We start from the raw sequence: 25,823 nt of genomic DNA, 5'->3' as shown, positions 1-25,823 counted from the left end.
TCGCTGCTCTCAGCATGTTTCTTGCTGCACTGTGATGGTGAAAAACAGTTTTTAATCTCACTTTGGGTTATCGTTTTTGGCCGTCCTTTGGTTTCGCTTGGCAGTGCAGTGGAGGTGGTTCTCTCTCGCCATGATAAACTCTGGCCAAGGAGAGAGGTTGTTTGATGGTGTGATGGAAACTATAGCAGTATCTAAACAGGTTCATTGACCTTGAGAGAGAAGCAGATAAAGTGCCTTTGCAGCACAGTCAGAAGCTTTTAGTTTTATTATTTCAATGACTGTACATTTGATTCCTATTAAGTTTGGTTTGTTCTTATATCCACCAGTTATCTTCTTGACTTGCAATAGAATTCTCATGAGCTGTCCTTCGAGAAGCTTTTTGTTGAACAAAAGAGCCTGCATACAGTTGGATATCTTATTTTATGAATTCCACTAATACACTCCCTCAAGGGTAAAACAGCAGAGTCCCTCTCAGGGCTTCATTTGGCAAAAGAAGTTCACATCCTGAACTGCTACACTGCTCTATGTGATAAAATCAAGGAACAGCTCAATGTGAACTTGGCTGAGTGAGTCCCTTGAAACGGGAGCATATTGCTTTAGTGTTGCATTGTGTGGAGAAGTGGACCTGTCCTCCCAGAGCGCCACGCAGGTCTAATGGGCTCGAGCGCCGCTAGCCATGGCTTCTCTCGTAGCGTCCTCCCGTTGGGGGTGGGGCTGCTGCCCGTAAATGCAGCCAGGGTGGAGGTTTGCTTTGTCTGCTCCTGAAGGAAAGGACTCTGCTGTGTGGATATGCACAGGAACAGCCTCTTGAAACATCAGCCTTTTTTTTTTTGTGCAGTCGCTGCTGGATGCTGCGAGTGCTCAGTGCTGACTCCGCATTATAATGTAAGATAAAAATGGGAAAGAATGTGTTGGTGATGTGAGAATGGAGTTGCTTAGCACTCATCTGGTTTTCAGAAAGTCCATAATTCATCATAGCGCCTGCTTGTTTTGAATAGGTTTTTTGTTTGTTGCTGGTCAGTGCGGGAGTCTGTAATGTCAATGGATTGGAAGTTGGACGGTTAAAGAACAACGGATGTGTTTGCAATAGCTGAGTGCTCTCTGCTTCTGGGTCCCCACAGTCACGATATGGAAAGCAAGGACACGCCACGGGGCCTGCAGAAGATGGACGACCGTCCCGAGGAGCGGATGATCCGCGAAAAACTGAAGGCCACCTGCATGCCCACTTGGAAGCACGAGTGGCTGGAGAGACGCAACCGGCGAGGCCCCGTGGTGAGTGAGCGCCTGCCAACAGTCCATTTTACACGTTCAGCAGAGTGAAGTTCTTTAGCTGCTACCCCTCCTTGCCAATGACTCTGCTGCCTCCCTTTCCGCATGCGGCCCAGGTTGTCAAGCCCATCCCTCTGAGGCCTGATGGGAGCGAGGTGGGCCGACCGGGGGCCGAGGCTGGCGGAGATGCCCAGGCTCTTTCCCTCCTGGCCCGTGGGCGCCGGAGCCCTTCTCCTGGGCCATACTCCTCCTCATCATCATCCTCATCTGGAAGGACTGGTGGCAAGCCAGAATCACCCGGTGTGCGCAGGAAGAGGGCCTCTCCAGTGCCGGTAAGTCCTAGCATGCTTGACTGAGTTGCTGTTGGACACCTGGTCTATACCAGCACCCATCTCCATATTTTATCACCTTCACCTTTGTTTCCTGGTCAAAAACATTGGTTTGGTGGGATTTGAAAAGTTAGATTTGTGGTTGTGCTCTTTCTCTACCATTCCTCATATTTAAGTGTTTGGAAAGGCAAAGGTGGTGCCACCCTGGGTAAGTAATAAGGAAGGCACAGCAATAGCTGGTAGTGTAGTGGTTAAAGCTGCTTTCTTTGGACCAGAAGGTCACACGTTTGAATCCCACCTCCAGCTGTAGCACCCTTGCGAAAAGGTACTTACCCTAAATTTCTCCAGTGAAGTTATCCAACATTGTAAATTGCTCTGGAGAAAAGCATCAGATAACTGAATAAATGTAATTCAGTGTATTTTTTTAAATATGAATCCCAGTTCCAGTGTTTTGTCAGGTTGCTTCAACGGCATCCGTATGCCATGTAGTTTCAGAGTGGCCGAGTGACACCCCCACGACGTGCACCCTCCCCAGATGGGTTTTCCCCCTACAGTCCCGAGGAGACCAACCGCAGGGTCAACAAGGTCATGAGAGCCCGACTTTACCTGCTGCAGCAGATAGGGCCCAACTCCTTCCTCATTGGAGGGGACAGCCCTGACAACAAATACAGGGTGTTCATTGGGCCGCAGGTAAGACAATGAGTGGTGTGTGCTATCGGTTCAGCGTAACCTTGGAGAGTGTGTGTATGTGAGAGATCCATAGAGATCTTCTGCGGGGGCAGGGGGATTTTCTGCAAACTGTGTCTTTTTTTCAAGGACCAAGTCATGCGTCTCATAATCCTGCTTTAACTCAAGGGGTTTTGCCTTCCCGCAGCAGCGCTGTGCACCTTTGTCCTGTGACCCACTAGGCTGCTTCTTGGAGCACATGTTCCACCGTGTGACCAACAGCAAACGAAACACTGAGTCAACAACACAAAAGTGAAAATGGTAGCTGTCCACTGGACTGTTGTAACACTTTAATATGCGCATTAGCAGTATAAAAGTTACACGCTGGAATATTTTAAAATGAGAAGCTATTCGTTGCGTTGAAAACGACAGGAGCTTAATTTACACTGCGTATCAGCACTTCAAGGTCTTCAACATCAAATTCTAGACTGTTTAAAATTAAAATTAGGTTCAGACACTGAATTTATTTTCTGTTGCTCAAAGGAACAAACGTGATTCTAAAAACGGTTCTTATTCCCGTTTTCATACGGAAAGCTTTTTTGTAGCTGTTGAAAGGCCTTCAGCTAAAGAGGACGCAGATATTTTTGCCCCAATGTTTTTAGGAAAATCACTTAGTTGTCAAGGCAACAGCAGGGTTTCTGAGGCAAGTTGTCATGCAAACTTCTTCCACCTTTGTGCTTCACCCGTCCTTGTCCTGCCCCGTGTATTTCGTTGTCCTACTTACTGGCAGTTGGTTACCTAGCATGCTTTTTGCAGCCATTGTGTGCGTACATGCTGTCAGCGGACATCACTCTGATTTAGTTGGTTTTTTTTCCTCGCAAATGGGCAGCTGAGGCAGGGTGGAGTTGTTGCATTATCCGTGTGTGTATGCAGTATGTGTAAAAGTTCGTCTGGAATGTTGAAATAATGCATGCGAAAGGAACTCGTCAGAAGACTCGTGTGCTGACTGTGCAGTGCTGTGAGACATTTGTTTTGTTGTGCTTAGCTTGAAGCTTACGCACCTCAAAATCTACGTTTTCACTTGTCTAAATATTTTCCCCATTGTTGAAAAAACCTAAAAGGGCAAATTTAGAACACGTTAAGAATTTGAACCCCAGGGAAGGGTAACTGGGTCGTCTTGATGATCTCTGTGAAAGTGTGCGTGGTGGACCAGGTCGTCTCAGCTGGAAACGTCTAGCCTTGTGAATTTCTGAAACTGCTGCTCTCCCTCTACCCCAGACCTGCAGCTGTGGCAGAGGCACCTTCTGCATCCATGTGCTCTTCGTCATGTTGAGGGTCTTCCAGCTCGAGCCCTCGGACCCGCTGCTCTGGAGGAAAACTCTCAAGAACTTTGAGGTGCGGTAGCGTATTATGAGGCGTACAGCGGAACTTCCACTCCAGTGTGTGTGGACTCTTGTAGCTCTGGATGAGCCTTCATCCCCTGCAGAAGTGGAAAGTGTTTTTTCTGCGATGCACGACGTGAAAAATGAAATAAACCAATGTGTTACATGCAGGTGGAGAGCTTGTTCCAGAAGTACCACAATCGTCGCAGCTCACGGATCAAGGCTCCCTCTCGCAACACGATCCAGAAGTTTGTTTCTCGCATGTCCAACTCTCACACGTCTTGTGCTTCTAGCACCTCGACATCCAGTAATGAGAACAGGTACTGTATGGTCACCATCGCCACTGGGACTCAGGTGGCAACAATTTAGTTATGGTGTAATATGTTATCACACTTCCATTACTGCTTTGAGAGTGTCACGTAACGCACTAGGTCTGAAACAGATGTTCATTGTGTTAAGTCAGCTTGAGTGTGTGATGTGATGGCCTGAGGAGAAGAGGTGTAATTCCCAGTGGTGGTAACAGTAGCTTCCAGGGTTGTTGGTTTTTGGGGGTTGTTTGTGAAGATGCCGCAGGCTGTGTAAGCCAAGTGGTAGGGTACTGGGTGAAGGGTGAACTGAGGCGAAGGTGGTCTCACACTTTCCCTCTCTCCTTGGTGGCTGTGATGTTTCTGAACAGCAGCATGAAGGATGAGGAGGAGCAAATGTGTCCCATCTGCCTGCTGGATATGCTGGACGAGGAGAGCCTGACGGTGTGCGAGGAGGGCTGCAGAAACAAGCTGCACCACCACTGCATGTCCATCTGTGAGTCCTGCCTCCAGCACCAAGCGTTGTGTCTGATGGAGGCGGTTGAGACACGTTGTGGCCTTCGGGGCTTGAGGGCGGTGCCGAAATTCATATTTGTATTCATGCATTTGGAAGACATGTTTCCTCCTAATGAACATAACAGCTCTAAGTACACAGACATGCATTCAGCTGCAAAGGGCTTCAGCTACAGACGGGGTTATTAACGCATTGCTCCAGCAACGTGGTGGTATTAAACAAGCTCATTACTTGGGTAGCTGCCTGCTGAAGTGACACGAATAGAAAATGCATAGATAAAAGTGACAGGCGGTGAAGAATTAATTTATAAAGCTGTCAGCAGATCAGGACAGAAGTGGATCCAGAAGAGAAGTTTCGAGAGCCTTAATGAATGCTGGGAGGGATTCAGCAGCCGTGGAAGATGGGAGTTCACTTTTACCACATACTCTATGCATACTCAAATTGCAACACGGCCAAAACCTTTACTTTGGATAGATTCCGTTTTATTGATGTCATTACATCCTTTCCTTGGCTAGACATCAGATTACTAGCTAAGGTCTGGCATTTATTAATAATCTCTAAAAGATTCCTAAGGTCCCTCAGGTGCAAAATTCATTAGTAGTGTTGCTTCACTTTGTAAAATGTTGTACAAGTTGAGAGTAACATTTTGCTTTTATTATTGCTGTTAAGCTTTCATGTATTTCTTTCTAAGAGTCTCGTTCATCCTGCAACAGTGAGGCCACACGTGAGGCTTGCTGCTGAGGTTGCGCGCACTCAATTTGAAGTTCATTACCAACTGCACACCCTGATTTTCCTCCAAATGATTGATTGCTCAGTAAATTGGGCATTTAATTTCTTGAAAATGTTTTACTGCTGTCTTCGCTCTTCCTGGCTTGCAACCATTCTTTTTTCAGCACATCAAACTATCAGTTTAAGTGCACACATTTATTTTTCTTATCTGATTTTTGGAGTTTAGCTGGAAAATTCGACCAAGCCATACACAGTTCAGCGGTAGACTTAAGTAAGTTATGCTGTTGTCTAAGATCTGAGCGAGACTGGGTTATCACTTCTGATAAAGTGTAGAGTTCAGCTCTTCAAGCTTCTTGGCTGAATATCTCCTCCTCTGTCAGGTAGCGTCTCGTTCCGTACGCTATGCCGTTTTTCTCCGCACAGCAGTGCAAGTTTGAGATTGCGTGTAACACGCAGCCTTCAAAGGAATGAATGAATTAATGAATCTTAAATGCTGCCCGATTGGAAAGGAATTGCGCTTGAATCCACAACTGCTTTGACAGACTGTCAGAAGGCGTTACTCACAGGAAGCGGACTGAAGTGTCCCCTTTCCTTCGTTTCGCAGGGGCCGAGGAGTGCCGGAGAAACAACGAAACCCTCATCTGCCCTCTCTGCAGGGCCAAGTGGAAATCGCATGATTTTTACAGGTAACGGCAACACACCTCAGTCTAAGGCGTTGCGCTCCATCTGCCTGCTCTTTGCTGTGAGACTTGCGACGAGCATGTGAGATCTTTATTTTTTCACGTGCTTCATGATACAACGGTTGTTTCTTGGGCTGCTTTGCATTGGGAGCTGAGACACGGCCTTTGTCTGAGCCTGCAAAAGCAAGAAGTTGCTTTTTGAAATGGTGAATTTGATTAAATAACTTGGAAGGCCCTAACTTGGATTATTCGTGGCACGAATGTCGCTCGACAAGCAGAGGTGCTGCGGACCCGTGCTCCGTTCACATCAAGCTTAACGTGACCCAACAACTGAGCCTTCAGTGGGAGCAAAAGAATGCGAGAGTCAACAGGACCGAATTAGACCGCTTCCCTATAAGCTCTTGAACACCTCGTCCAGTGGACAGGATTAATTATACCCCGTGGTCAGGGGCCGAGGCAGCCTCCAAAATACACGATGGAGTCTAAAGGCTGTTGCAGAACTGTCCAGCTTCTGACTCTGTGCCATGTGGAAGGTTTTTAGGGACTTCCCACGAACGGCTGATGTAGATAATTAAATAATTTTTGGAGTCTGTCACACGTTTCTGGAATTCCTTTGTAGATTATTCCAGCTAATGAAGTTTAAGGCAAAACTGATGTGCTACCAAATTTAAATAAAACATCAAGAGCTTTCTCCTCTTCCCAAAGTGACATTCGAGGATATCATTGACTTAAAATGTTTACTTGAATTATTTATATCTTGTTCATTATTTTCGTTAAGACCTGCCTAACAAAGGCTGCTATGTAACAACATGGGAGGGGGTGGGATGTTGATTTCACACCAGATGAAAAGTGCGGCAGACATGTGAGATCTCCTTGAGTACTGTGGACAGTTGCTTACCCATAATTCACCAGCAGGGCCTGTAGTCGGGGTTTCTGTTTGTGGCCTGCTGGATCCCTCTGGTTTTGGAAGCGAGACGACAAGGCACCGACCTCTGTTTTGCGTGTCAGCCTTGGTCTGAAGTGACAGCAGCTAGTCTGGGTTGTGTTGCTAATCCTGAGAGACATGAGTGCAGCTAGGAAAGCGACAAACCCATTGAAGATTAAACTTATATACACACACACACACACACACACACACACACTCCTTAGCTGGTGTTGTCCTTTCTTTAACCTGGAAATTGCTATCGAAATATATTTTTTCGTTGATTCTTTTCACTAAATCCCTGGATTCTCATATTTGTGGAAAAAGGAGCCCTAATGGGAAATCTGAAGACCTCACGTTTATTGGCTCTATTGCATACTGCTGGTAGTGTAGTGGTTAGACCTATTGCTTCTGGATCCAAAGGTTGCTGGTTCGATCCCCACCTCTGGCTATAGTACGCTTCAGCAAGGTACTTCCCCTAAATTGCTTCAGTAAAAATTACCCAGTTGTATAAAGGGGTGAATAACTGTAGGTAAATTAATATTGTAAGTCACTTAAAATAAATGTAAACGTAATTACGGTATGAGAAGGGTTGAACATCGGTCCAGTCGTTGATTTCAAGTGTACCAGCACATAATTTACGTTCATGCGTTTGACAGGGACACGGTGGCACACTTGGTAAAGCCAGTGCCACCATGCTCCTGAGCTGTTCAGCTGGTGTGGGGTTTGAATCCTGCTCAGGGTGAGTGGAGTTTCTCACTGTATTTCCACCCCCAGACATGCATGCAAGAAGGCACTGGCAAACCACTTGTGTTCCTCCCTCGCCACGAAAACCTTGTGGGTGGCCGATAGAAGTCGGGGTTGACTCAAAGGCGCATACGTACACTTACCAGATCCTCTACTGGGAGGTGTTGTTCAGCTCAGTAAACAAAAGTGCATCCCACAACAGACTTTGGGGCAAATACACTATAACTACAACTTATTTCAAAACTGCCAATTTCCTAGCACATGGATTCGTGAAGTAACAGATTGTGAAGGGCTGCTTCATAAAGCTCCAGTGGGAAATGTGTCCAAAAGATGAGTTTTGAAACCCTTCTTGAGTGCTCAAAGGAATTCAGCAGTTTTGAGGAACACAGAGAGTGACGGGGACCAGTACTGAAAACCTGTGAACTTTCAGTTTCGTGCACCTTGTGAAAGGGACCACCAAGCCACCACAGGCAGAGGAGCACAATGTGGTGGTCACATCTTCTGACCGTTTGTGGTTTAATCTGCTTTCAGTCATGAGCCAGCTTCCCCAGTGGACAGCACTACCAGTCAATCCCAGGCTTTGGGACCCAGCGAGGGACACAGGCAGTCCCACGATGGGGACTTCACCCTCCCCCACTATGGAGTGCAGCAAATCCCCCAGGCCTACAAGGAGCTGGCTGAGCCCTGGATCAAGGTGGGGTTATTTGTCTCAGTTGGTGTGTCGGTTTGCAACTTTGTGTCTCACCGTCTCTTTCTGCATTCCTATATCCCTCTGCCTGCATTTTTCTGTACTCTGGCTTCTCACCTGACTGATACAGTGGGGACTGGTAGTCTGTTCATAACTCAGTTTGTTGGTAGATCCACAATCACCTACCACTAAATCACAAAGAATAGCCAAATGTGCCTCTTGTCTATGCGTGTCCATGTATCTATGACAATATGTTTTTCTTCCGATCCGTGTGCTGGGTGAAGAAGTTGCCAAACCGATGGCCCCGTCCTCCACGGAATTACTGTGTTTGTCTGCAGGTTTTCGGGATGGAACTGGTGGGCTGCCTCTTCTCCAGGAACTGGAACATCCGGGAGATGGCTCTACGGCGTCTGTCCCATGATGTCAGCGGGGCACTTCTGCTGGCCAACGGGGAGCGCTCGTGTCCCGGGGCAGGACAGGGGGCCGGGGCAGGTGGTTGCGAGGCCTCCGGAGACGTGGTGGTGGAGTCTTGTTGCAGTGTGCTCTCCATGGTGTGTGCGGACCCTGTCTACAAGGTGTACGTGGCGGCGCTGGTGAGTCTCACCCCACAGTGGCTCGGGGTGGGGGGGGGTCCCCTCCTCTCTCCTTCTGCAGTGGAGGGTGATCTTTGTGATGTCATCGAATAAACACTTTTCAAGAGATGCCCCAGATGGAATGAGACGTAATCAAAACCAGCTTCCCAGTGACCAGTTCTAGCACTTTCCTTATTTTTTTTCGTTCGATCTTCTGCCAAGCCCAAACTTTGGACTTGAGATGATTCATCTTTTTATAAAACCTATAGGTCTGTAATTATGCACATCCAGAAGTATAATGTCCATGTCTTTTTTGTTCTTCTGGGAAAGGATCACTTAGTTGTTTTGTATGGAAATGGTTATTTCAAGTACTCCACATGTATTAGCAAATCTTAGTTGGTTATTGCGTGATAAACATGGGTGTGTAAGGTTTGTCATCACAACACCCTGGTAACTGACACTGGTAACAGTTAGTTCCTTATCAGTGGAACTCTGGCCTGCTCTGGAGAGACTTTGCCATAGAGAAAATGTAGAGCTGCTTGCTTTTCGGCAGCCTTATTGGCGCACTGCTGCGCAGCTGTCAGAAATGGACTAAAGGTCAGGTCCACAGCAGTTTGCTGACTTGGTTTAAAGTCCATTTCTACCAGCAAGTCTCCGCAGTGGCAGGGATCTGGCCGCCAACTCCAGGCAGGTTTTACCACACAATGACTGATTCATTTTTCTCATAAGAGCAACACAGCTTAATGGTTTTTTTTTTCTTCTTCTTCTTTTCACCTCGGGCTTCTGGGAGCTTGACTTTTCTTCCGAGGCCGCAGACTTCGTGCGCCATTTCTGAAAACAGCCCCAGTTTTGTGCTCTCGGGGGCTTCCTGGCGTATCTTGCGCCGACGACGGGTTTCAGCGCAGTCGTATTCTTGCAAAGAGACAAAGGAAGGGGCGGGGGTTGGCTTGGGGGGCCAAGCAGGCTCCGGACTAAAAATACCGCAGGCACCACCAGCCTTCTGGGGAGGGCAATACTGAGTTTAATCACTGCTTTGTGAAGGCCACTCCGAGGACACGTCCACAGGAATCTGCAGTGAAAACGTCGTACTGCAGTCAGTGGCCCACACTTCAAACGTAAGCACGTTTCTTTTGTCTTTAATATCGCAGTGTCTGAGTAAGAAGAGAGCCTTCTTGCGCACTCTGTTTACTGATTTTAGTCACAGATACATGGGGTAATGGCGGTTATCACTCAGCCAGATCGTATCAGTCTCCCTCGCTGCGAAAACGACAGCAGTCCAACGAAAGTCCCCCCCCCTCCATAGAATTTGAATGATTTCTTGTTTTGTGTGGAGCAGCGCCAGAGCATAGTGGTTAGCGCCATCGCCTTTGCAAAGAGAACGTCGTGGTTTCGAATCTTACCCCCCACTTTACTACCCCTGAGAAATGTTCTTACCTTAATTTGCTCCAAAAGAAATTACTCAGCTGTGTAGAAGGGTAAATAATTGTAATTCACTTTAGAGAAAGTGCCAGCTGAATGGGGGGGGAACATAAACGTGCTTGCTCTTGAGCACATGGACAATCTCAACCCATCACAACTTACTGTTAAGGTAAATATATGGCACTTGAGTAACTGAACCAGTTTCTGCTGCGAGGGTCCTTGATGCCGCGCACCACCCTGCCCCCTCCTGCTGCCTGAAAGGCATTGTACCCGACCCCCATGCTGGACCTTGCGGGTGGTGGGCCCACATCGCCCTCCCACATTGTCTTTTCGGGCTGAGCCTGGCCACCAGGCTCAAGGGGTAGGTCCTGGTGACCCTATTCTGGGCAGGATAAACGTTGACTTGTTTACGTTTGCCATAGGGGTTTTTCGGATCATGTGAGTCTGGATCTTCACTCCAGACCTGGTTGCCATGGGAGACTCTACCAGGAGCGTACTGCTCCAATGATGTGGCTCTGGAGAAGCTTTATTCACGAGTGAGGGGAGAAGGAAACGTGATATGGGCTGCAGACTGGGAGCAGTGGCAGCAGTAATGCGGTCACTGTACTGGACTGTAGTGGTGACGGGGGAGATGAGGCATAAGGCAAAGCTCTCTATTTACCGGTTGATCTACATCCCTACCCTCACCTATGGTCATGAACTTTGGGTAATGACCGAAAGGATGAGATCACGGATACAAGCGGCCGAAATGAGTTTTCTCCGCAGGGTACTGGGACTCGCGCTCCGGGATGGGGTGAGGAGTTAGTTCATCTGGGAGGAACTCGGAGTAGAGCCGCTACTCCTCCACATTGAGAGGAGCCAGTTGAGGTGGTTCCGGCATCTGATAAGGATGCCCCCTGGGTGCCTCCCTGTCGAGGTATACCAGGCACGGCCAACCGGGATGAGGCCCCGAGGTCGGCTCAGGACCCGCTGGAGGGGTTATATCTCTCAGTTGGCCTGGGAGCGGTTGGGGATCCCAGGGTTGAGCTGGAGAAAATTGCGAGGGACAGGGACGTCTGGGCTTCTCTGCTCTCCTTGTTGCCATTGCAACCCTAGAAGGACTAAGCAGCCTAGAAAATGGATGGATGGTTGGATAGATGAAGTAACTGAGTTGCGTTATGTTTCTCTAAGAACTCAGAACACGTGCTTGAATCCCACCTCCTGTTGTGCATTTGCTCCAGAAACTTACCCTGGATTGATACAGTAAAAACTACCCAGCTGTATAAACAGGTAAATAAGCATCTTAGTGTTCAAACTTATGACCGTAAGCTGCTTTGGAGAAAAATTCACTAAATTATACTAGGGGTTGCACGACTTCAGATTTTTTTTTTAAAGTCGACAATTATGTGATGAAAGTCAAATCAACATACTTTACATAGATAAGATGGGACATTGTGGCTGGGTTAAAAAAAGCCTTTTGTTTTAAAAATGAAAAACAAATGAATTAACTATGTTTAAAAACCATTTTTTTTGCTCAATGTAAAATATTTAAAATATGCCTCATTTATAGTTTCTTGTAGTCTTATTTTTTGAATTTTCTTTTTGTGGTATTCTTGAACAACCTGGGTGTAAACGAACTGAAACGGCGCACAATCCATCAGTGGTTTCATCGAACCCGCTGGCTTCGCTCCGAGTTATTGATCATAAGTTAATATGGATCAATAGGTGCTTTTCCGAAGCAGCAAGAGCATGTCCTTTTTTTTTTTTTTTTTTTTTTTTTAAAAAATGTTGTGCCGCACACAAAATCTTCAGATACTCATTGTAGAACAAGCCTGCACAGAGCCATGTGTTACTGGATTGTCTGCAATCTCTGAATATGTTGCTCTTGTTCCTATCATTTGCACAAATGGCTCCACAGTGGACGTTTTTTCCAAAGAAAAGACAACCAATGAAGCTCACTTTTCACAATTTCGAATCGAAAAACAAATGAACTCAACGTGCACGGCCCGATGCGGATCGTTCCTCCGCTAGTGTTAGCGGATGCCTTTTCAAATGAGTGTGCATTGCACTCGTGCTTTTGTTGTACTTGCATATTTTGCGAGTGACAGTAGCACAGGCTTCATCTTTAGTGAAGTATTTCCACACACTTGATGAACCGCTACTGGTTTGCTGCAATGACCCACCAGGCTTCTTACCTGTTGTCTTCTCGGAGGCATCCGTGTTGTTAGTCTCATAATCACGTGATCGGCAACTAGTCGGCGTCAAGCTTAAAGAATCACCGCAGAGCAGTGAAGTCAACAAATCGACTAATCTGTGCAACCCCTATACTGTTTTGAATGCCATTTCAGGATACTGCACTGACAAACTATTTTTTGCTGCCAATTAGTATATTTAGATGTATAGTATTGTAATGTCTTCTGTTTTTCATTTTTTTTTTTTTTGTTTTTGTTACTGTTTGCACACATACACTTTATGTTGTCCTGTGTAAATAGCTTTGTGTTTATGCAGCTCCGTGGTCTTGGAGGAACGTTTTTTCGTTTCACTCTATACTCTACCAGCTATATATGGATGAGATTGAGATAACAAAGCCACTTGACTTGAAAAAAGTGTTGGATGATTGAGTAAATATTAATAATGACTGCTCTGGGTCACTATAGGAATGACAATGATGGGGAGGCCATGCTGTCGCTGGTGGAATGTGACCCCAGCACCTGTCTGCGGTTGGTCTGACCCTCTGTGGGCTCCTGGCAAACGGAAGCGGTGTTCAGCGTCACCGCCCTTGTCGTCTAGGTGCCGTACCACTGACCCAGCCTTAGCACTAACGGGCAGGTCAGGGTAACGGAAGGGCGCTGTCCTGTGCTGGCACACGGATCATGTTGCGTTGAACAGTTGTCGCTGTGATGAGCTATTTCTCATGCTTGGCCATGAGGGGGCAGTGAGTCTGTCACGAGCACCAGTAGCCTTTAGGTTGTGTGTGAGCACAACAGGAGGGTCCCTGGTATAGAGAGAGTGTCGGGTGCCTCCTGCTGTATCTCGCCTTGCGCTAGTCCATGCTCAGGACCTGGTGCAGGAGAAGCCATTATTTTAGAAACCCTTCTTCGGATCGCGGTCCTTGGGGTGACGAACTCCCAGGAGAACCCGGGTCCGTGCTGCCATTGAAACCGTGAAATGTGATGTCAAGTAAACCCTGACTGGTGTCCAGGCTGTTGTAACCAGGGAGCACGGAGAACGTACGTGCGTGCGAGCACCCGTACCAAAACGGTCTCGTACTCTAAGGGCTCGTTGGAAACCTGAAATGGATAGAATTAACACTAGAAACTGTCCATGCTGGCCTGCAAGGCTGCCTCAACACACGCACACTCAGTGATATCTTTATTACCTAGTTAGATATTTTTCACAGTAAAGACTTTGCACCTAAAGTCTGTTCCTCTTATTTCCCTCTCCCTCAGAATTGCTGAATACCTTTCAATATTCAAGGGTCTTAAAAGGCATCTTTCAAACTCCATTCTCTCCTGATCTCCTAACCGCTCCGTAAACTTCCATCGTACAGCTTTGTGTTTCCTATCAGTTCTGCAGGCAGCTACTTGCGTATTGTGTGCCAACAGGAAAGGGCATTGAAAAAACTGAAGGTGCTTCGAGAATCGCACGTCTTCATCTATCTCTCCTTCTGTCGGTGAATTGCACTTTTATTTTCTCTGTTGTACATGGCTTTGCAGAAAGGCCTCCTCTGAACTCATGTAAATGGATGTCTTTGTGAAGATGCCCACGTGACACCAGGGCAGTCCGGGGTGGTTTTTGGTTTCAGAGAAGTACTTTGGCGCAGGCGGTGTACTTGACCTGTTTGATGACTGCTGTACGTTGTCCTTGTGTCCTTCAGAAAACACTGCGGGCCATGCTGGTGTACACCCCCTGCCACTCGGTGTCAGAACAGGTGCGACTGCAGCAGCTGCTCCGGCCCGTGGTGGAGACCATACTGGTCAAGTGTGCCGACGCCAACAGGTAATATGGGCTGTCCAGCGCCAGAGCCTCTCGCATTCCTGTGTTGGTTGTTGGTGCCTTTCTTCATTACACCCTAAAAGCAGCAACTAATATACGTACACTGAGCAACTAATATAAACGTATGCGTTCAATGGCTTGTAAGTGCTTAATTGTGTAAGTGTTTAATTTTAATTTAATAGTGGAGGAACCTTTATGTAGCTACTCGTTCATATGGTGGAATGTGACACATGGACTGCAGTCTAGAATCACGTGTCTGCATCCAGTGTCTCCTCCTGTTTATGTAATGCCCTTTTTATACTGTTCTGAGATGTATGTCGCTTTGGAGAAAAGCCTCTATTTATTGAATAAATGTAATTTTTTCTATGTATATGTATATATACACACGTACTCACAAATACGTATACTATAGAGTCTTTATATATGTGCAAATCATCAGCGTCCACAGGTTTCTCACGCTGTGAAACGCAAACCAGCGCTGTTTTTGGACAGTGTTTACAGTGACTGCTTGCAGCTGCTGCCATCTAGTGATAGTGTTGTATTATATGGGAAACTCTAGGTATTTGTTACTGTGCACATTATTTGGTTAACACCATTGTTGTAGTGTTAGGGTTGTGCAATACAAAATGTTTATATGGAAATGTATGTATAATTGTGTAAACGACTAGGTCTTTGCAAAGTTAAATGTTTGCAAGTCACCTTAGATAGAAATGTGAGCTAAATAGAGATTAATAATAAAATAACACTAAATCAAAAAGTATCCGATGTACAACACAGGCATCGTAATTAGGAGGCTTCAGTGTCCATATGATAGCAGTTTGGCGTGTGTGAGATCTCATGCGTGCTGTGTTCTGACAGCCGCACCAGCCAGCTGTCGGTGTCCACCCTGCTGGAGCTGTGCAAGGGTCAGGTGGGAGAGCTTGCAGTGGGCAGAGAGATACTGAAAGCAGGTACAGGCTCCCTCCAGACCCCTTGTCTCCCTACTTGCGTACATAACGTTGTGCCCCTTACCTACAATGGAAAGAAGATGAGTGGCGTTTCTTCTCACCCCACAGGGTCCATGGGCATCGGCGGTGTGGATTATGTGCTGAATTGCATCCTGGGCTTGCAGACAGAGGCCACCAACTGGCAGGCGCTGCTGGGACGCCTGTGTCTCATTGACCGTCTGCTGCTGGAGTTCCCAGGGGAGTTCTACCCCCACATTGTCTCTAGTGCTGATGGCCCGCAGTCCCACGCGCTGGTGGAGAGGTAGGTGGGCTTGCATGTCGCAGTCTGTCCTGCCGTGTTACGCAGGTGCCGTTTCTGATTCGTCACTCCGACGCGTTCGTTTTTGAGGACAGGGTAGCGGCATGTGACACTGGCCCTGTGATTGGTACCGAAGCCAGATTGCTCCTTCCAGTTACATTGAGAATAACGTGCAAGAAGTTGTCGTGTTAAAAGGAGACCTGTGCATATTACTGCTTGAGCCACTCGTTGGCAGAAGACAAAGTTGAAGTGCACATCCCTTCCTTACTACTAAGTGTCTGTTTCACCAGGTACCAGAAGCTGCTGGCCCTCCTGAGCTTTGCACTGCAGTCCATCGACAACTCCCACTCCATGGTGGGTAAGCTCTCCCGTCGCGTGTTCTTGAGTGCTGCTCGCATGGTGGCTCGCGTCCCCCACGTCTTTGTCAAGCTTCTCGACATGCTAAGCGTCACCAGCTCCACGCATTACGCCCGCATGCGTCGCCGCCTGCTGGCCATCGCCGAGGAGATGGACATCTTGGAGGCCATCCATCTGGGCCAGGAGGAGGCCAGGGCAGAAGAAGCCTTCCAGGAGCCAGCTGCACCTAGCAACTCCCCTGTCGCTACAGAGTGCAGCTCGCTGGCCAACACCATGCAACTGTCCGGCAGAAGAGTCGTGGCCCCCAGTGAAGCTGGTGGCAAACCAGGTCAAGATGATGTCACAGAGCGACTAGCAGCCATCACTGCAGCACTGCCCTCAATGGGATCCCCTGGCGAGCACGCAAAGCCTCCTGTTCAGGCTCGGGTCCGGCCAGCAAATCAGAGCCCAAACTCCCCTTCCTCCAGTCATCCTCAGACCCCTTCTTCCCCTTCAGCCACCCATGAGTCCCCAAAAGCCAGACCTCACAGTTTTGTCCCCAGTAGGCCTTGTGCCTCCCCTCCAAACACCCAGCGCAAGTTCCCCCCACAGAAGGGTGCCGGCACCAGCAGGGATCCAGAGAAACTGTCCCCTATCTTCACACAGGCCCGCCCCATCGCCTCCAGCCACATTCACAGACCAAAGCCATCACGACCCTCCCTGGGCGAGGGGGTCAAGGCCCTCTGCCCACCTTCTCGGGGGCACATGAAGCTGGAGCTCCAGGACAGCCGCACAAGTAGCGGGTCTCTGTTCCCCAGCGACGACACGGTCTTCACCCCGGTGGAAGACAAGTACCGTGGCCTAGAGGCCTCGGCCGAGCTTAACTCCAGCATGGAGGACCTCTTGGAGGGCTCAGGACCTGCTGGTGACAGCACTGTGACCTTCCGCTCTGAGGTGGCAGTGGTGTCACCCGAGCGGGCTGGTGCCGGGGAGGAAGACGACCATGACGGCACCTATAGCGACGACGTGACGCAGAACCAGAAATGCAAGGAGAAGATGGAGGCCGAGGAGGAGGAGGCGCTGGCCATCGTCATGGCCATGTCCGAGGCACAGGACGCCCTGCCCACCATCCCTCAACTGCAGGTGGACAAGGGGGAGGATGTGATCATCATCCAAGCAGAGGCAAGTGCGCTGTCCTCTCTGGCTGCTGGTTCAATGCTGATCTTTGGGGCTTTGCTCATCTGTAACATGTATTTTGCGAGGCAAATATTTTGATGTGGAGCCAATTTAGCTGTTTGTTGAACACATACATTGGTTGATAATGCAAAGTTCTCCAGTTTAATCCAGGACCTTAACTGCCATGTTATCTGTAGCCCACTTCTCCACCACACTGCTTTGCATTGTATGAGTTCCATAGATTAAATGCAATGTCCTTGGTGACTTTCAGACCCCGGAGACTCTGCCGGGCCACACCAAAGCGAAACAGCCCTACCGTGAGGGGGTTGAGTGGCTCAAAGGTCAGCAGATCGGCCTGGGCGCCTTCTCCTCCTGCTACCAGGCCCAGGACGTGGGCACCGGCACGCTCATGGCAGTCAAGCAGGTGCGATTACGGCTCCTCCCCACGCAAATGTTTCTTTGAGCCACCCTAACCTGTGGTTAACCATTGTGGGTACGTCCTCTGATATTCCTGCTGCTGCTTTCGTCCAGCAGTTTCTGAAGTCCCTGAGATACTAGGGACTGCTTGCCTCCTTTTTAAAACGAATGGATTTTCAGAAAATTAAACGACTGTTAAATGTCACGGGTTCAACTTCCAGGTGACCTATGTGCGCAACACCTCCTCGGAGCAGGAGGAGGTGGTGGAGGCCCTGCGGGAGGAGATCCGCATGATGAGCCACCTCAACCACCCCAACATCATCCGCATGCTGGGCGCCACCTGCGAGAAGAACAACTACAACCTCTTTGTGGAGTGGATGGCAGGTGGGGCAAGGAAATCTTCCTCTGTTTTGTTGCATGACAACTTGGAGAACTTTTTATATAGTGGAAACATTTTTCATAATTGGTTTTCTGTCTCCTGAGCACTCTTGTGTTCATCTGTTATTGTTACGGTAATATAGAGTTTGTCTGTCTGGAACAAGTCAGCAGGAGATGAGGGAACTCGGTACCTGAGTGAATACTGCATAAAAGTTCTTTTCTGCCCTCAGGTGGCTCCGTGTCCCACCTGCTGAACAAGTACGGTGCCTTCAAGGAGGCCGTGATCATCAACTACACAGAGCAACTGCTGCGTGGACTGGCCTACCTCCACGAGAACCAGATCATCCACAGAGATATTAAAGGTGAGAGATCTGAGGACAAGAACGACAGGCGGTACCTAGACTGCGTTGTGTGAGTTTTATCAAAATGTTTTGTGCCCTTACTTGTGGGGGGCAGTGTGGGAAATGTGCTGTAAGGAGAGCAACAGCAGATGATGTAGTCTTTAGAATCCCAGCTAGTCCTCCTGCTTCTGGTGTTGTGCGCTAATCACCAGCTCCTTTTTATTCTTATATCATTTTTGCCATGCAGGGGCCAACCTACTGATCGACAGCACAGGGCAAAGGCTACGCATCGCCGACTTTGGCGCAGCGGCCCGCCTGGCCTCCAAGGGAACGGGAGCGGGAGAGTTTCAGGGCCAGCTTCTGGGCACCATCGCTTTCATGGCTCCGGAGGTACAGGCGCACCGTCAGTTTCCCAGCCCAAAACAGTACTTTTGACAGCCGTAGTTTGTATGAAATACCACAGAACAATGCCCAGGAGGGGTGGGCAGCAACTGGTACTTGGACCTCCAGAGGCTCATTTTTCTCCCTTTGGCAACATTTGGGGGATTTTTTTTTTTTTTTTTTTCCCCCCCCCTCTTTCACTGTTGCCAGTTTGCTTACTCTATAGTTAATTATTAGTTGTCTGTAATTTTGCATTGTTTATAGTAACATTATTTTTAACATTGCAGCTTTGTTCAGTGTTCTGTGTCATTCTGCTAAGAAGATGGCTCTATAAAAATGAACTGAATTGCGTTGAAATAATGATATTTGAAACCTTCCTTTCCCCGGTACGGAAATTTCCTGGCATTTCCGACAGTCGGGTGGGTGTGCGGAGACTTTGGACAGTGATAGTGTGTTGGATTAGACAGACAACCAAATCAGGCCCCCTGTTATAGGAATTTAAATGTCAATGGTCTCTGTGAGAGCTTGGAGAAACCGGTGACCATTGTGTATACCATAGAGAGTCACGTGTCCGAGGAAACGTTGGGTGAAGTGGATTTGGATTTCTCAGTAACCGCCGTGTGAAAGAAAATTGTAATCCCTTTGAGATGGCTACAATGGGTGGCCTCTTAATGCCTTGTTATCATTGTGGCTCCAACCATGTTTAATTAGGGGGGGGATTCAGCTGGCAGCGCCTCCCGTCGGCCCACAGTTTGCCGCATTGCTCTCCCAAAAACTCACGGCGTCCATTCCAGTCTGTCCTCTCGAGATTCGAAAATAAAAGCGGTCCTTGGGTTTTGATCTCAGACATTAATTCAAGGGCCCAAATTTTAAACAGGACAAAATGGTATGTTGATGGATGGTTCCTTTTTCAGTGGTTTGTGTTTGTACCTGTGAGTGCATGCATTTTTTGCTTGGTTTATTTTTTAAAAAAAAAAAAGGTCAGTCTTTATAGTAAATAAGTGAAAAGGCTTGCGAGCAGCTCATCGGAAACTTGTTTTTTCATGAGGCATTTGGTGAACAAGTTAGGTCAGGAAATGAGGCGCCACGTCGTCCCAGCTCTTCTTCAGAGGTTCCCAGAGATGTTGAGATGACACTTGCGTGTTACTCTACTTTCCCTCTTCTGCCCAGTTAGTCCCATTAAATGTTGCCCAAGTGGACTCTTACTTCTCACTGGTCCTGCGTGGGGACGCTTGATAACAGCTGTCGTTCCGGTGTACCGACCGGTGCCATGTTGAGCTGCAACGGTCTCTGATGAAGTTGCCCTCACGTGTGAGCGTTCTGCACCGGGCAAGATGCCCTGCTGCTTCTCCTCTTCCATCCCCACCTGTCACTGACACAGCTGGGTTCTACAGGTGTTGCGTGGGCAGCAGTATGGTCGCAGCTGTGATGTGTGGAGCGTGGGCTGTGCCATCATCGAGATGTCCTGTGGCAAGCCGCCCTGGAATGCCGAGAAGCACTCCAACCACCTGGCACTCATATTCAAGGTGAAATGTAATACTGCACTTGTGTCCCACTCAGTTTTGTCCACTCCAAAGGACAGTGCTGATTCCCAGTGCTTCTTGTACAGGATGCTACATGCTTTTTCATAATTCCACATGATTTGGGGGCAGGGCTTGGACAACTTCCTAGAAATGTATCCAGAAACCTTTATTGCTGTATCTCGGGAGAATGTCATTATGAGGACTTCAGCAAGTTGGAGAAATGTGTACGTTGAATCGCTTGCAGCCAGAAAGCGAACTCATGGGTGAGGTCTGATTAAAGTAACCGCATGCCGCATTGTTCCTGTCATTTGTGCAGATTGCGAGCGCCACCACGGCCCCCACCATCCCACCTCACTTGTCCCCAGGGCTACGTGACGTCACGCTGCGCTGCCTGGAGCTACAGCCCACGGACAGACCGCCGTCGCGCGAGCTGCTCAAGCACCCCGTGTTCCGCATGAACTGGTAGCACCTGGAGGACGCCTACACCGTACTACTGAGGGCCCCTCGATTGCCGGCCTCATGCTGCGTTGCCCTCCCCCTGCTGTTGGACTCGCTGTCAATCGCCCGGCGGTGAGCGCAAGCTCCACCCGTAAGAGGCTACACCTCGTCATGCAATGGGCGCAACCTGCTGTACTTTGGCACAGGATGGCCACAACCTGCTGTATCCTAGCACATAACAGCTCGAACGCGCTGTACTGTAGCACGCGACAGCCGCAACGCGCGCACCACTAGCTCGCCCCGGCTTCAACCTGCTGTACCTTAGCATGCAATAAGTCATGACTTTGCTTTTAAAAGGTGCCTTTTTTCTTTTTAAGTGTGAGGTTGCTTCTCTCTGTCCAGCTTTAATTATAATCCAGTCTGTCTTTCCATCATGGACTGCTTAACTTGACTATCGGCGGTCCTGTGATGAATTGGGGGGTTTTTTTTTTTTTTTTTTTTTTTTTCTCTTCCCTCCTTCTCTCTTCAGCACTTTTCTTTGCAGCAAGGTTTGGAATGGGTTTCTGTGACACCTGGCACTCAGTCTCATCAGCCATAAACGTTTGACAATGGATCGACATGCAGGATGCGTTTTTTGACCACACGTAGGTCACTGTGCTTCGTCATACGCGTAAATAAACGCCCATAGCTGTAAAAATTTCCTTGCATCTAGAATACAGGGGTTTTTAAGTGGGTCTTTATTTTTGTAGTCTGTTGATCTTGTGTATACCACATTTCTAAATGCAATTATATAAAGATGCCTTTAATGCGTGCATTTTACTGTCGGGCCATTGTGATGTGGTCAACTTTTTTTTTTTTTTTTGGAAAGAATTTTTAAAGAGTTTCAGGGAAAGGTGATATTTAGCAGAATCGTTGCTTTGTGGGCAAAGTGCTGAATGTGAACGTTTAAAATGCCGGCATTTCAAAGATTTGTGTTTTGATTTTTGTCTGACATTTTCAATAGAACAATGCATTTCATACATGTATGAAAATTATTTGCTTTTTCAATTTTACTGAGGTCATTTGTTCACGGCATAGTGCAAATGAAACATTTTTCAACGTGTTGGTAAAAGGTTCAACAGGGCGGTTTGAAGTCAGATGAACGGTGAATATGTTAGTTTCTTCACGTTGTTACATTTGACGCTTGTGAACCTAGATGAAACAAAAAAGCTATTTTGAAATGTTTTAAATCCTCACATGAGGGAGAGTTAAATGAAAAGTGTAATTTTTATAACTGTTCTGCCATTTTCTTTTGGTGCTGTTCCATCGTACATGGTTGGCTCAATTGTTGACTCCTTTTGAATGATCTTGAATATATATTTTAAGAAAAAAGTTAATGTACATCTGAGGTTTTCTAAATCTTTTCCACCAGGTATTTTTTCATATAGTAAACTGTCAATGCTGTCAACTTTGGTGGATGGGATATATTGCAAATATATGGACACACAGCAGATCTATAGACTTTTTTCCTGAATTTAAAAAGAAAAAATGAAAGTTCATCTCTTGATTAGACTTTAGAACATGTTCAGATTTTATAAACTAACTCTTCAAGTCTTGTTTTTCTGGCTCTAGGTTAAAATTTTTTGAACAAGATAAATGATGGTAGTGCTATGTCAAAGGTTAAAGCAAGAGTATTTTGAAAACAGCATATGCAAATTTAATGCTTTTGATTTGGAAAACCTAGACAGAGAATTGGACAAGGGACCTCGTTGACAATTTGAGAACGCTTATCAAAACTTTATTTAATGAAAATTTCTATTTCTTTATTTTGCAAAGCTTGAAGAGTTACTGTAAATAAATGTGAAGTTTGGTAGCTAAAGTTATTGTACTTGACTTTTTTTTTTTTTTTTATACCACACTTCTTCCATAAATACAAAATGTGGTGGTTTTTTTTTTTTTTTTTTTGTCTGCTTTGGGTTACTTTTCTTATCTTACTTTCAATGTCTTTTTTAAAGAGCTTTAAATGTATGCACTCTTGACATTTTTATATATTGGAAAAATTCTATTTCTGTCAAATTCATAAAATCTAATCAGTATTACTTCAGTTTGCCTATTATTTCTACCAATCTCTTGATGCCTTTGAATCTTCTTGTACTCCTGTGTCTTTGCCAGCTGACTGGCCTGTGTTATGTATTTTAATTTTTTCTTATTTTAAAAGCAGATGTGATGTAATCTTATTTCCTTTTTGGATTGGAGCTGGACTGAAATCGTCATGTGAACATTCTTTTCCTGTGTCGCTTGGTGGTACTTTTTTTTTTTTCCTCTTTGTAAAGAAATGTCTATTGCTGATTTATTCCAGTTTCTACTACCTCAGGTGTCCTATAGAGTTTTTCTTCAACCAAAGTTCACTTTCTCAATATATATTCTATTTGACTGTGATTTTTTTATTTTTTTTTCCCCTCCTTTTCAAAGATTTCCAGGGCTTAAGGGCTAACTTCTATTAGCACCTTTTATTGTGCAAATAAACTCAAATCTCTGGGTTAAATTTTTTTAAAGAAAAGCTCAAATTGGCTTAAAATATATCCTTAATGTTAAATATATCAAGATATTTTAATTATTGAAAGGTTTTTACCCCATCTGGAGCATTTTATAGCATAATTTGGACTTATTTTGGTGTTTTGTCTTTCTAGTAAATAAAAGAATTTAAAAAAAGTCTTGTCATACTAGTTTTTTCCCCCTTACAGCATTTAATATCACACTTGCTTCCCCTGGCATCTGCTGTTGGTCTGTTTTCATCCCACCAGAACAAGAGGATGAAAGTCAATGTTCAATCCTCTGTTTCATGTTCCTGCCTTTTAGCTTGAGTATCGGTGTGTGTGTGTGTGCCTGCAGTCAATGAAGTAAGAGAAATATGCTATTTTGTAAATGTAGGGCTACTCCTTGCAATTTGATACATTTTCTGAAAATGTGATAAGATACTAACTTACTGCTATGAGGTTCAATTCTTGAAAAGAGCTTTAACAATTTTGTATTTTTCCTTATGTTCCTGATGAACCACAACTGGAATTGTGCTTTTCATTGTTATACATGAAGAGGAGGAACAATGAATGGCTTAGGACAATAGGGATGCTGGAATGCAACAGCAGGGAGCAGGAATTGTGGGAATAAGTTGAAATATAAGGTTTCATGGTCTCATGGACACCATATGAAGTTCCTGATCCAGACAGTTTATGATAAGCTTCCCAGTCCATCCAACCAGTAGAGCTGGGGAGCAGTCGATTCCCTATTATGTTCTAGCATCAGGGGTTTCTAGCCACTATCACAGATGTCCCTGAGGCCAGATGATATGGGGCTCTCAGATGTGTCTACGTCAATCATGTTGTTGGAGTTTAGAGCTCCTAGGGAAGAAGAGATTTAAGAGGTTGATGGAAGACAGTTGAGTATGACAATGTTGGAGCAGGGCTGCTCGTAGGCCAATTGTGTGCCTGTTGAAGTAGGCTGCTGGGGTTTTATAGGGAAGTCTTTGAATAGGAGCTATAGTATGTTGGGTTTTGCAGGCAACCAGAGGAGAGAAGCCATGATAGTTGTTACTGAGGCAGCAGAGACTGCATGTAGATGGCTGTGGACCAGGAGAGGTGAGCAGATGCTATTTTGAGGGGGTCAAGGGCCTGATTAGGTCACCTGGGCAAGGTGGTCTGATGCTGAAAGACCCAAAACATCCAATGATGTCAGTGATGACTATGTGCCCGGGTGTATCACAAGATGTGATATAAGATGTGTGATACATTTGTTTTGGAGAGAAGTGTCAGCTAAATGAATAAATGTAAATATAAATGAAATTAAATGTAGGTTTATTGCTCTTGCACATCTGGCAAGGAAATGTATTTTGGCATGACACCAGATGCTCCCTCCACAAGTATGTGGTATAACTGCACGATAATTCGGTTGAATTCTGGGAGATCTCGTCACCTTTTTGGAGTTTCTTAGTGCTACATGACCACCCAAGCTAAATATTGTATCTCTTTGCATTTGATTGCATATCTCCATGTATTTCCCTTTTCTCTGTGTACTAATTGTGTTTTATTGACCTGGTTCTGTTAAATACAAAAAACAGCAATGGCTAAGAAGATAAATATGTATGCCGAGCAGAGAAATATTTGCAGTATACTTATGCTTTAAATGGATGCTTTTCTCCAAAGCAATCTGCAGTCATTTAGCTAATGTTTAGCTGACATTTCTCCAAGGTGACTTACAATGCTCTAACACTGTCCTCTAACCTATTTTACATTCCTGCTGAGGTTAACATTGCATATGGTATGAAGTCAGTGAAGCTGGACTGCTGACCTCTGTGAAATAAGCCATTCTAAATTAAGACTACGGTGGCACAGCGAGTAGCGCTGCACCTGGGTAGTGCGAGAGAACATGTGGTTGATCCCTACTCAATCTGTGTGGAGTTTGAGTGTTCTCCCTGTGTCTGCATGGGTTTCCTCCCACAGTCTGAAGACATATAGGGTAGTACTTTATTAATCCCGGCAGGATATTTCGCAAATTTTGTCTCCATACCAGTGGTCAAACTAAAGCTGCCTGAGTGAAAACCAGGACTCCTGACCACAAGACAAGGCTTCATTCTCTGCAGATATTCCATTTAGGTGTATAAACCTTGCCTCGTCAGCCGTTAAACTGGGCCATCAGGGTTTGACATGCAGGTGTATGAGAGAGACAGGGAAGGCTCTTGTCAGATCTTCAACAGGTATTCACACCTGCCACTCCCCCGGGTGTGTACTTGTTTCTGTAATTAGGCGGAAAAATTTATTTTTTTTTTAAAAAAAGTTGAAAGTATTTTTGCTCGTAATGTTCCTCAGATGTTAATTCTTTTTATTTAATACACTAGAGGGGTGCAGCGGGTTTGGCCGGGCTTGCTGTGTGGTGGGTCTGAGCTTCGAGCACTGCTTGGGGTGCCTTGCGGTGTGCTGGCATTCCCGTCCAGGGTCCCCTCCCCCCTCAGCCTTGCGCCATGGGTTGCCGGGTTAGGCTCCGGATCGCCTCGGGACAAGCAGTTGTAGATGTCTGTCTGTCTGTCTGTATATGTGTGTAAAACACTGGATTTGAGAGCCATAGCAACATCCAAACCACAGGCAGGTGTGATATGTTACCAAAAATGTCTAACAGAAAATCCTTAACCCTGTGTGGACTATAAATGCCACAGATTTTCACATGCAAACTGAGGTGATGTTATTCCTTGCAAGACCACTGATAGGAAAGGGGACTCCAAAGCACCATGAACACCTGCTACTGGAACCTCAACAACAGAGAAAGGATAGCAGGAGAGCAATACATTGAATGCACAAGACATACTGTAAAAATCTCATTTTAAATAATTGCAACACTAATAGGGCATTCAGATGCTGTCTG

General features: G+C 46.4%; 1 protein-coding gene across 3 annotated transcripts in view; it reads left to right on the top strand.

Annotated features, from left to right (window-relative positions):
• map3k1 (mitogen-activated protein kinase kinase kinase 1, E3 ubiquitin protein ligase) overlaps nucleotides 1-22,885 on the top strand; it is a 42,026-nt gene extending 19,141 nt beyond the window's left edge. For 2 of the 3 annotated variants that reach the window (XM_029253037.1, XM_018744921.2), the window contains exons 2-20: nucleotides 1,122-1,272; nucleotides 1,386-1,601; nucleotides 2,088-2,288; nucleotides 3,543-3,659; nucleotides 3,818-3,966; nucleotides 4,323-4,447; nucleotides 5,799-5,880; nucleotides 8,075-8,237; nucleotides 8,570-8,824; nucleotides 14,079-14,200; nucleotides 15,056-15,147; nucleotides 15,253-15,445; nucleotides 15,733-16,960; nucleotides 17,226-17,378; nucleotides 17,593-17,755; nucleotides 17,980-18,111; nucleotides 18,338-18,480; nucleotides 19,866-19,997; nucleotides 20,311-22,885. In XM_029253037.1, the coding sequence (XP_029108870.1) occupies nucleotides 1,122-1,272; nucleotides 1,386-1,601; nucleotides 2,088-2,288; nucleotides 3,543-3,659; nucleotides 3,818-3,966; nucleotides 4,323-4,447; nucleotides 5,799-5,880; nucleotides 8,075-8,237; nucleotides 8,570-8,824; nucleotides 14,079-14,200; nucleotides 15,056-15,147; nucleotides 15,253-15,445; nucleotides 15,733-16,960; nucleotides 17,226-17,378; nucleotides 17,593-17,755; nucleotides 17,980-18,111; nucleotides 18,338-18,480; nucleotides 19,866-19,997; nucleotides 20,311-20,460 (3,967 nt within the window). In that variant the 3' untranslated portion in view covers nucleotides 20,461-22,885. The remainder of the gene's footprint in view (nucleotides 1-1,121; nucleotides 1,273-1,385; nucleotides 1,602-2,087; nucleotides 2,289-3,542; nucleotides 3,660-3,817; nucleotides 3,967-4,322; nucleotides 4,448-5,798; nucleotides 5,881-8,074; nucleotides 8,238-8,569; nucleotides 8,825-14,078; nucleotides 14,201-15,055; nucleotides 15,148-15,252; nucleotides 15,446-15,732; nucleotides 16,961-17,225; nucleotides 17,379-17,592; nucleotides 17,756-17,979; nucleotides 18,112-18,337; nucleotides 18,481-19,865; nucleotides 19,998-20,310) is intronic. The other variant, XM_029253038.1, reaches the window with a different exon arrangement.
• Nucleotides 22,886-25,823: the final 2,938 nt, after the last annotated feature.

Source organism: Scleropages formosus, chromosome 6 (genome assembly GCF_900964775.1).
Source record: "Scleropages formosus chromosome 6, fSclFor1.1, whole genome shotgun sequence".
NCBI lineage: Eukaryota > Metazoa > Chordata > Actinopteri > Osteoglossiformes > Osteoglossidae > Scleropages > Scleropages formosus.
The sequence above is the reverse complement of the archived record's forward strand: the minus strand, read 5'-3'. Positions and strand labels throughout refer to the sequence as shown.